Source organism: Osmerus mordax, chromosome 12, assembly GCF_038355195.1.
Source record: "Osmerus mordax isolate fOsmMor3 chromosome 12, fOsmMor3.pri, whole genome shotgun sequence".
NCBI classification, from domain to species: domain Eukaryota; kingdom Metazoa; phylum Chordata; class Actinopteri; order Osmeriformes; family Osmeridae; genus Osmerus; species Osmerus mordax.
This window is the reverse complement of record NC_090061.1, coordinates 12344088-12355294: the sequence shown is the minus strand read 5'-3', so window position 1 is coordinate 12355294 and position 11207 is coordinate 12344088. Positions and strand designations below refer to the sequence as shown.

General features: G+C 52.9%; 1 protein-coding gene across 1 annotated transcript; it reads right to left on the bottom strand.

Moving 5' to 3' along the window:
* Positions 1-154: 154 nt before the first annotated feature.
* LOC136954561 (uncharacterized protein C4orf50-like) lies at positions 155-10041 on the bottom strand. The gene is made up of 18 exons (XM_067248187.1): positions 9884-10041; positions 9261-9405; positions 8066-8995; positions 5560-7548; positions 5133-5303; positions 4856-5014; positions 4535-4651; positions 4293-4415; positions 4139-4195; positions 3720-3910; positions 3278-3287; positions 2878-3156; positions 1966-2740; positions 1629-1759; positions 1436-1489; positions 1034-1264; positions 406-540; positions 155-316 (listed from the first exon to the last, which is right to left on the bottom strand). Exons 1-18 carry the CDS (start codon positions 10039-10041, stop codon positions 155-157), a joined length of 5817 nt encoding a protein of 1938 aa, XP_067104288.1.
* Positions 10042-11207: the final 1166 nt, after the last annotated feature.

Sequence of the window (11207 nt, the reverse complement as noted above, 5' to 3'; positions counted from 1 at the left end):
TTTGACACTTTCCACACATTGCTGGGACAGATGTTAGGATGCTTAGGATAATAGCACAGCGTGTTAAACACCATGTTTGTCATCCCATACCTCTGGGGTTTGCGAATGTTTGGAGTATAATGATGTTGTATAATGACTTTGTTCATCTTGGCAGTCACTCTGGCCTGTTTGTGGCTCGTCTCTCTGATTGGTCGTCACAGTGATCAGCTGATCCCCTCCCAGGAGTGGAGGGTGGAGGGGCGGGGTTTCCAGGTCTCACTGGAACAGAAACTTCCTCCAGGAAGGCAATAGGTGCCAGCCCTCTTCTGCCGTTGAGCTGGAACACACACACACACACAATTACATACCTAAATGGCATTCCCGTAGAACACACACACACACACAGAGTTTGGTCCTTTGGTTCACCTCTGCTTCACAGAAGCCGTCGTGGCGTGGGTTGCCTAGCAGCGTGACGGTGTCTCCTTCATGCAGAGCCAGCTCTCGGCTGGGGTGGAGGTTGGGGCTGTCCCTCAGAGGGCTGTAGCTGTAGACAGCCACGAACTGAAGGACACACACACACACAGGATAGCAAAGGACATAAAGACACCTGGTCTCAGGAACTAGACGTGCTGAGGGTGCTGCAGCACCCCCTGCTGACAGTACGGGAATTTAATATGACATGACTTGAAAATCCACCACCGCGGCGCCGCCCCGGAACATGAAGCCCCCCCCCCCCCCCCCCCCCCTGATAAAATATGTTCCTGCGGTTATGTAAAGAGGAATTAAACATTTGAAACATTCGACCGCCAAGATACACTGTCAAGATGTGTTTCAGCTCTTCAGTGACTGACTGTCCTTTGAATAGAAAAAAAAAAAAACACACCAATACCGTTTTAGCCTCCTGCATGACGAGGGACTTTTCGACTGGAGAGAACCGCTGAGGACCTGGAGATGAGATTGCCAGGCGGCAGTGAGTCAGATCGATAGCCGGTTAACAGACTTGTTGACACGGGTGTGATTTGGCGCTAGTGGCCGTGTCTCTCTAAAAGCTCACCGGTCGGTTCGATCCACTCTCCTCATGTGTGATAGGAGTTCTCTGGCCAGAGGAGGCGGGGTCTGTGTGGAGCAGGCTGTGGTCAGTTCCTGTGTGGGTGGGGTCTATCCGGAAGGGGGTGTGGTTTCCCCTGTGGACGGCGGAGACCTTGGCAGCGTGAAGGCCGTTAGTACCGAGCGTCTGGACAGCGATGTGGACCGGACCACACAGGTCCACGTTCTCCAGAATACACTGGCAGGAGGGACATACACAGCCTTATCTCAGCTACACACACATCACACATCTTATTTTATGCGGTGACGTCGACAAATTCGATACCGATCGGAATTCAATTGTCTTTATTTCTTAAGGCTTGTCGAAATATGTCTGTGTACTGTACATCTTTCTTCATTGATTTGTTACCTTGGTGCATGCTGAGCTCATGACAGACTTGTGGAACTCCCCGTTGACATGAATCTGAGGGGAGAGAGCACACACACACATGGACACAAAATGCACACACACACACACACACATCAGTCTCTACTGTACAGAGAGTGTAGGGTTACTGAGTGAACATGTATCCAGGTATTTTTGGTTCCTCTGTGGTGCCTACCCTGTATCCATACACAAAGGTGCCGTTGCTGCAGCCAAGCTCATCGAGTGGCGGCCTCTCCCAGCCAATCATAAGGCTGCTCTGTCCCACCGTCTTGATGACATCAACGGAACCCACCTCAGCAGGTGCTTCTGGGGAGAGGTCGGGACAAAGATGGCAGAAATTCAGTTATCGGTTACTTAATAAACAGGACATTCTTGAATTTGTATTCATAGTTTCCTAGACAATCTTTAATACAACAAGTAACATCGTAAATTGCCAACACACAAACACAGCCAACCAAGTGTATGTATGTAAGTATGGTGCATGACCTTCATCTGATGCATTGCCAACCTACCTTGTTTGGCTCTGTTTGATCTGGCGGAGGAAGGGTGACTAACACCCCTCTGTCTCTCAGGATGTGCTGTCTTCCCCAGGGAGGGGGGAGTGGCGGGGGTGGAGTGGAGCCCTCTGGAGGGGGGGGCAGGGGTACGGCTGTCAGACAAGGTGGAATAAGGGGCCGGTGTGTCAGGGGCAGATTGGCAGCGTGCGACAGGCTTGGGTACTTGGGAGTTAGGAGTGTGGTTGGTTGCCGGGGCAGTTCTTCTCGGGGCAGTTTTGAACGAAGCTGTGGCAGTCCGTTTCCTAACAGTCTGGGCCATGAGAGTGGGGGCCGAAAGCCCAAGAGGGGGAAAACTCAGAGGGGCAGTTGACCTGGTTGGGGTAGAACTGAGGGGGGTAACTGAGGTAGTGGTGGCAGTAGCTGCCTTTTCAGTGCGGGGTGCTGGTCTGGACAGGGACCCAAGGTCGGAGGGGGTTATCGTCATGGTGACAACGGAGGGGGTATTTCTTGTGGGGCTGCTTTCTTCAGCACTGCTGGTGGCAGTTGGGGTACCGGAGAAGGCATGTTTGGGTCTGCTAGTGACAGAAGCCTTGTTAAGAGTAGGTATTGAGGAGATGTGTTTGGGTTGGTTAGGTGCTACAGTGCTGATTGGGACATTCACTGTGGTCCTGGGGGCCAGAGTCATCTCTCTTGTAGCTGGCACAGAGAGGCCTATCCTGGGCTGCTGGCCTGAGGCTCTGCCCCTGGTGTGGTTCTCCACCTCCCCTGCCTCCACTCTCCTCACTGAGGCCTTAGGGGAGAACAAACCAGGGTTATGTCCTGTGTTTGGTGTTCTCAGGCTCACTTCAGGCTAACATTGGGGCATTGCTACACTGAATGTTCTACTGTCCAGCTGCAGAGGAGAATAGAATAGAATGTGGTGTTTACCTGGTAGCTCTGGAACAGGGTGTTCTGCAGCTGCAGCTGGAGGTTCATGATCTTCTCAGGGCTGCTCAGCCTCCTGCCCACACCTAGCCATCTCTCAGGGGCCTCCCCTTTCTCCCCCTCTTGGTACAGTCTGTGTCTGTCTGCGGATGCTGTGACCTGGACTGGACCAACTTTGGAAGTTTGCGTCAGAGGGGTGTTGAGTGGACTTTGATCTGCTGAGGTCAGACACAGGCTTGTGTCGTCACCGCTGTCATTCTGGGGCGCAGGTGAACTCAAGCTCTACAGACAGAACAAAATAGTGGGGTAAGCCCCTTGGAGATAGACATGGAAAGCCCTTACATCTGGACTGAGAACCCCCATCCCCACATCCCCTTACAGTTTCAGATGGTACAGTCCATACCTGTGTTGAGCTGAACACATGTGAGGTGTTGGGTGTCTCAGACAAAGCGGGAACAGCAGTTAACTGAGGCTGGAGGAGTTGGTCTTGCAGCGCTGTGCTGGAGACTGGAGCGTATTCTCCGATTGGGTCTTTAAGTGCTTTACCAGTTGCAGGAATGTGTGCTGTGGTGTAGTCTGGTAGGGTTGTGTGGTGTCCTGGTGAGAAGGCTGAGGTGTAGTCTTGTAGGGTTGTCTTGTGTCCTGGTGAGAAGGTTGTGGTGTACTCAGGTAGGGTTGTGTGGTGTCCTGGTGAGAAGGTTGTGGTGTACTCAGGTAGGGTTGTGTGGTGTCCTGGTGAGAAGGTTGTGGTGTACTCTGGTAGGGTTGTCTTGTGTCCTGGTGAGAAGGTTGTGGTGTACTCTGGTAGGGTTGTGTGGTGTCCTGGTGAGAAGGTTGTGGTGTACTCTGGTAGGGTTGTCTTGTGTCCTGGTGAGAAGGTTGTGGTGTAGTCCTGCAGTGCTGTGTCATTGAGAAGGTCCTCAGCCTCCAGAATGAGGGGGAGGTCCAGACAGCCAGACCGACGCAGGGCCCGCATCATCTGGGCCAACACACGGTTCCTCTGCTGACACTTCACCACCAGGCATGACAGCTTGGCCTGCCATTGGACAGAACAGGTGTCAGTCAAGGCTAAAACATGACAGAGTGACACGCCATTGGACAAAGCAAATGTCATTCATGACTGTGGGGAATCCCATTCGTTCACTAAAAATTAAAATCAGGCAGCCAGGCCTGCCATTGGACAGAACAGAGGTCACTCAAGGTAAAAACAAGACAGTCTTGCCAGCCATTGGACAGATAAGGACCGTGCTTCTGCCATTCTGACCTTGAGAGGAGCCATATCCAGATCAGTCTGGCTCTTCTTCCTGAGGAGAACGTCGTACTGGAAACACACACAAACACATATCATAAAAAAGAAATACCAGTGGATGTAATGTAGGGTGCTTCAGTGCTTGTGGTGCTCACACATAATCGTTTACCTTAGCTCTGATGTCATCATACCTCGCCCTGAGCGAGGTGAATGTGTCTTTCTGTTCCTCCCTGCTCTCTTTCTCTCTCCTCAGGGCTGTGTACTCTAAGTTCAACTCCTGCAGAGCCACCGTCTGTGAGATTAAACACACACACAGTCACACATTGCACAGTGCGTTCTCAGTGAAAACCCATTAGGGTAGATGTAGGGAAGTCCACAACAGCATCACAAGATGACAAGTAACATACACACCTTGGCATTGAGTTGAGCCTGTAGCATGGTGAGATGTTCCTCTTCCTGTGCCTTCAGGGAGAGAGCATCGCTCTTCTCCCTCTGCAGTCTAGTCACCCTGTCATGCATCTCTCTCACCTACACCCAACACACAGTTAGTTCACAAACATCCATTGATGAGCCTGAGTTAGCCTATTTTGGTCTAATTTAGTTTAGATTAGATTTAGTTTATCTTAGCCCAGCCTATTACTGTTACTTCACATCCATAATCAGATTATTGGTTAGCAAAACACAGATAGCATTGGCCTGATAGGGGAAGAGGTTTGCTCTCTCCATCCGTACCTCTGTTCTTAGCTTGTCGTGTTCCCGATTGGTCTCCTCCTCCTCCTCCTTCGCTCCCTCTCTCATCCTCCTCACGTCATTGGCTGCCTGCTGTGCCCTTTTCTCTGCCTCCACGCTTCTGGCCTCAGACACACCCAGCTCATGGTAGCACCTCTGGACCTGTACACACACACACACACACACATGCAGATTTACCAAAACCCAACCCAGATTCGGATCCGAGACGAAAGGCTCTGACCTATGGGACTGATCAAACCAAGAGGAAACATTTCCATACCTCTGATTGGCTCCTCTGCAGCTCCTCTTGCGACCTCCTGAGTTCTGCACCCGTCGCTTCAACCTCCCTCATCAGCTGACTGTGTCCCTCCTCCCTCCTCCCTGACTCCCCCTCTTCCTCCCTCACCATTCGCTCCCCTGGGAGCTCCTCCCTTCCTTCACTCCCCCCATCCTAGACACAAGAACAAACAACAGCTTGATTCAATGACTTGCAGACATACAGCAGAAGTTTATATAAAAACATGAAAATATGAAATATGGCATCAGAGAAAGACAGAGACACAGACCTAGATATAACGGTACTTCTTAGACAGAGTAGTGAGGGCGAAGAGCAGAGAGTCCTCTCATACCTGACCAGACTGGAGGGAGGAGACCGTAACATGACATCTCTGAGTGGCATCGCCATCTATCCTCGTTGGCATGCCGACCTGGCTCTGATTGGCCACCCGGCTCTGACTCGGCCCCTCTGAGTGAAGCAGCTTCTGAAGGCTGGTGACGTCTGTCTGCAGCCGGTCTCTCTCTTCTCTGAGTCCACGTAGTGAGTTTGTTAGTTGGTCTTTCTTTTCTTTTTCACCGCAGAGAGACGTTGCCAGCTTGTCTCTCTCCTCCTCTAGGTCGCAGAGTGACTGGACCAAAGCGTCTCGCTCTTCGTTCAAAGTGCACATGGATCGAGTCAGCTGGTCTCTCTCTTCTTTCAGACCGCAGAGAGACCGTTCTACCTGGTCTCGCTCCTTCTCTAACCCATGGAGGGATTGCGTCACGTGCTCTCTCTCTTTCTCAGAAACAAAGTGGTCTCGCTCCTCCTTGAGAGAGCCCACAGACTGACTTAAGCGGTCCCTCTCCTCTTTCAGACTGCTCATGGAGCGCATCATCTTGTCTCTCTCCTCTCTCACGCCACAGAGAGACCTGGTCAGCAGGTCTCTCTCCTGCTTAAGAGCCTGTAGAGACAGGGTGACCTGGTCTCTCTCCTCCTTCAGGACCCAGAGGGAGCGCGTCAGCTGGTGCTTGTCGTCCGTCTGACCCTGGAGAGAGCGTCCCAGCTCCCTCTGCTCCTCCCTCAGGGCGCTGACGGACCGCAGCAGCTCCTCCGCGGCCGAGCGCTCGCCCCGGGAACCGCTGGCTGTGCCGCTCCCATCCTCACCCTGCGGAGGGTTTCCTGACGTGACCACGCGGTCGTCTAAGTTTGGACCGCTCGGTAGCTCTGTCGTCGGATGCTTGTTTTGTTGACCGCAAACCGGGCTTGGGTCTACCCGTAGTCCGTTCTCTAACTCGGTTGCAGGTTCAGGCGGCTGAATGTGAACTGATACGACCGCACGGTTGACCTGAGAGGGAACGCTAACTGGCTTGACTGGTCCTTCACTCTGAGGTGGACCATTCACTGACCCACCGTCACGGTCACCCTGGCCGCTCTCTGACCCTGTTGCATGGTCGCTCGGAAGCTCCATCTGACCACGCCCTGACTCGAGCGCGTCGTGGACCTGCGGTCCCCGTATCTGACCACTGTTGTTTAGCCTCTGCTGCAGGTCCATGATGGTGTTGAGGTCGTCCTCGGTCTTCCTGGTCAGCTCAGCGATGAGGCAGACCTGCTCCTCGTTGTCCTGCTCCAGCCTGGCCCCGTCCCTTTCCAGCCCCAACACCTGCAGCCTGAGCTGGGCAAGCTCACGCTCCGCCTCCCCCTCTTGGAGCTCCAGGTGGGCCAGTAACTCCTGGATTCGCCCGGCCAGGGCACGGTTCTCTTGGTTCAGGGCCAGGGCCAGGTCGTCTTGGGCCAGGGCAAGGAGATCACCTTCGGGGGGTGTGGAAGGGGAGGAGGATGGGAGAACTTCCTGGGTTGGGGCATGGGACAGGGGATGTCCGTGTATTTGGCTGTTTCCTGACACACGTACTTCTCCCACTGAACACCTCAGCTCTGCCTCGGAGGCCCCCTCTCCCGCCTGCTCCCTGAGTTGGAGTTTCAGTCGGGCGTTCTCCAGGGACAGCCTCTGCAGCTGCTGTTGGGTGTGGAGCAGCGCGTTCTCCAGCTGGTCCCGCTGGTCCCTCAAGCCATCCAGGTCTCCTCCCAGGCTCCTGTAGGCCTCCCTCAGGGCCTCCGTCTCCTCACTGCCCTCCGCCTCGCCCAGGCCCAGAGACGGGAACCCTGGGCCCCAGTCCCCCAGACTGTCCCCTTGACTGAGGCTGAATGCCCCCACCTCCGCTGTGGAGGTCACTAGGGAGAGCAGGCTGGGTTTGGGGCTGGGTTTGGGTTTGGGGCTACGGTGGCCTGAGAGGTTCAGGAGGTCTGGTTTGGGCAGAGGTAAGGTGGAACTGTCAGGTTTGGCTGTGGTATGCTGTTTCGCTGTGTCATCCTCCTGTGAGCACTTGGCTGTCCCCCGGTGGTTAAGAGAGGGAGGTGCACTCAGCAGTGACAGGCCCTCCTGCTGGTTCAGGGACAGTAAAACAACATGTACTTGTTAGATCAGTAGATAGAGAGACACAGACGTTGTATCTATTGTAGCCACAAATGTATCCAATTCAGTATTATTTTCTCTCTCTCTCTCTCTCTCTCTCTCTCTCTCTCTCTCTCTCACACACACACAAACACACACACACACAAATACACTATACTACCAAACACATGGCCTCTCTTTGGTAATAAAATAAAAATTCCGCTGTGTACAGGATCTGTACTTTACTAGCACGATAATCTAATAAATCTCATCCATTCCATTATCAGAATGCATAAGATTTGCACATTATTAAAAAAACCATAATCCTTACTCATAACTCATAACACCTTCCCATTCAACCGTTTTAAATGGTGGGAACCATGTACGATGCATTGCTGAATACACAAAAACACTTGCACACCTGATTTTTATCTAAGGATGCATATTCATCAAAAGTAACAGAATTCTCAACAACACAGGAATGGATTCCAGCGTCATCTTGCTTTACCTGGTCTGAGCAGTTCAGTGGGCCTGGTTGTCCCATGGGAGGGGGGCTGGACTGTGGGACAACAGGGGCAGAAGACAGGCTGGAGTTGTGGTTGGGGCTGGGGCTAGGGCTGGGGCCTTCAGGGACAGGAGTCTGTGAGGCCTTCCTGGGGTTCTGGCCGAGGCTCCTGTGGAGGCGCAGGTTCTCCTCCTGCAGCTCCTCCACCTCCTCCGTCAGGGAGCTCTCTGCCAGCTTTAGCCTGTGCACCCCCGCCCGCATCTCCTCCATCTTACAGGACAAGAAGTGGCTGTTCTCCTGTGCTTCCTGCAGCTGTTCCGCCAACCCCCTCCGCTCGGCCTCCCCCTGCTCCTCTCTCTCCAGCAGCGCCCTGAGGTCCTCCTGGAGGCTGAGGATGAACCCCCGCAGTCGGGCCTCGCCGCCGCTCTCCTCCTTGTCGTACCTCGCCCGGCCCTCCTCTTCTCCTCTCAGTCCCTTCATCCCCCTGTCCTCCGTATCCTCTCCCCCTTTCACAACGTCCGCCCTCCCTCCTTCTCTCTCTCCCTCTCGCGGGAGCCCGGGCTTTGGTTGCGAGCGCCGTCCGACGCCCCTCCTCCTCTCCGTCGCCTCTTCCTCTTCTTCTCCGCCCTCCTCTCCCTCTCCCTCTCCCCTCAGGTGCGCGAGTCTCTCGGTGGCCGTCTTCTTGAGGGCGGGTACCGCGGCGGAGGCCGCAGACACAGTGAGCTCCAGCAGACGTCGCTCCAGGAGGTGGATGCGGGCCTGCAGGCCCTGCTCCCGGTCCCTGGACAGGCTGAGCTTCTGCTGCAGCTGGGTCTTGAAGTGCTCGAAGTAGTGCGACTGGCGAGCCATCTCCTCCTCTTTGGCCTTCAGCTGGGCCTGGCAGCGCTGCAGTCGGACTCGCCACACACGCTCCCCTCGCTCCTTCTCCTGAGACTGATGGAGGGGGGGAGGGAGAGACAGAGAGACAAAAAGACACATAAAAAGAGAGAGAGAGAAAGAGAAGAAACAGAGGGTGAGGGAGAGAGAGATACAAAGCAAGAAAGAGAGATGGGGGTTACACAAACATTACACAGAAACACAAATACAGACCGAAACAAAAGTTTATCAGACCAGTATGAAAGCTTTAGCCTAGCAGGTGTTTCATAGTTTATAGCCTCCTCTTATGTAACTGCTAATAAAGTTTGCTCTTTCAGCTCACCATGGTCCTGACTTCATCTTTGAGCGCATATAGCCGCTCATCCAGCCTCTGGCGTTGCATTCTGGGACAGTGGAGGGCTGACGTGGCGGTGAGGTCATCCACCTTGTGCTGCAGACTCCTCTCTGACACCTCCAGCTCTCTGATCCTGGATGACAAACACAGCAGACGCAGGCTCACATAACAGTAGCGATTAGCATCCTAGCATTGGCATCCTAGCATAAGTAGCCTAGTACTGGCTTCCTACAGTAGCATTAGCATCCTAACATTAGCATCCTAAAATGTTGACATTGTCAAATTAGTACTTGACATTACTATTAGCTTGAGCATTAGCTTAACTACTTTTCATTCTTTAGAAAATAGCACTAGGTTAGCACAGTGGCATGACATGAATAGATTATATAATATTGTTTTCACCTTTCAGGAAACTCAGCCATGTAACAAACTCCAACCCATTGAAAGAACACAGCTAGCAGTGTGCCGGTGAAACAGCATGCATTGGGGTTGAGTGTGTGTGATACATGATCCGATGGTGGCCATATGTGAGTGTAGTAGTACCTAAGTGTGTGTCATGACATGAGACACCACCCACCCCTTCCCCCCTCCTCCGCCCCCCTATCTCTCACCTGTTCCTCAGAGCACCTTCGGACTCTGTGATGGAGTTGACCTTGTCTCTCAGGCTGTGTTCTAGAACTTTCACTCTCTCAGACAGGACACTGAGGGCCTGGCCAGGGGGACCCGTCACCACGGTTACTGACCCGCTTCCACTTTCAGGGTCGGACATGGTCACCTGACCCTCCGTATGTGTGCTCACTGGTGGGTGGTATTTTCCTGAATCTGCAGAACATTTGCTATAGTTTTGATATCATTGGTATCACAAAAAATGCACACTTTTTATTGGTTACCAACCCTCCTTCACACACACACACATACACACCTTCTCGCTGCTTCTCTCATTATCTGTTATTTTCACCTTTTCCCTCATTTTTTAAATGTATTTTAGTAGTTCACACACACCACACACACTACACACTGTATTATTCAGGACATCAGCAGCTTGGTGGCAGCTAGACTGTCCAAAGGTGTCTCTCAGGTTACCCCTCCTACTCTCCCCTCCTCTCTCCCCTCCTCTCTCCCTTCCTCTCTCCCTTCCTCTTTCCCCTCCTTTCTCCCTTCCTCTCTCCCCTCCTCTCTTCTCTCTCCCCTCCTCTCTCCCCTCCCCTCTCCCCTCATCTCTCCCCTCCTCTCTCTTCTCCTCTCTCCCCTCCTCTCTCCCCCCCTCTCTCCCCCCTCTCTCCCCTCCCCTCTCCTCTACTCTGTTCCTTCCTCCCCTCCCATCTATAGTCCTCTCTCTTTTCCTCCCGTCTCTTCTCTACTCTGTTCTCTCCTTTCCTCTCCTCCCCCCCATCCTCCAGTCTGTTCCTGTTAGAAAAGTTAGCACAACATGCTAGCAGACAAACTTTGTAGCACAATGGCGTGTGATGTTTTTGTCTCCTTGTGGGCCGGGCGCAAGCAATAAAGCTTTCTTAAATTGTTCACCGACTGACTGTGCAATGCTTGATAGATTAATATTTCTGACAGTTCCCTCCTCTCCTCCCTTCTATACTCCTCTCCTCCCCTCTTTCCTCCTCTCTTCCTCTTTCCTCTCCTCCACTCTCTTCTGTCCTCTGCCCTGGCACCTCTCCCCACCCCTCCTCTCCTCAACCAAAATAAGCCCCGCCCCATGACAGGACCAGCCCCTCCCACGCAGTTCGTCTACCAGTTACAGCATGGTTACAGCTTAACTGGGATTAGACCAAGAATGCCACCAATGAGTAACACATACACAGGACAGGTCAGCTCTGAAGGTTGTTGTTGGTTAATATAGTATGATCTTCAGATCAAACACTTCAGATTACATTACTGTTAGGTGTATTGGGGTATATTAAACGAGATTCTTTAGAGTGACTT

Coding starts and splice junctions, on each gene's coding strand:
- LOC136954561 (XM_067248187.1), bottom strand. CDS start 10,041: ATGTCCGACCCTGAAAGTGGAAGCGGGTCAGTAACCGTGGTGACGGGT. Junction 7,549..8,065: donor CACTGAACTGCTCAGACCAG/GTAAAGCAAGAT, acceptor TCCCTGAACCAG/CAGGAGGGCCTGTCACTGCT. Junction 4,652..4,855: donor ACGACAAGCTAAGAACAGAG/GTACGGATGGAG, acceptor TGTTGGGTGTAG/GTGAGAGAGATGCATGACAG.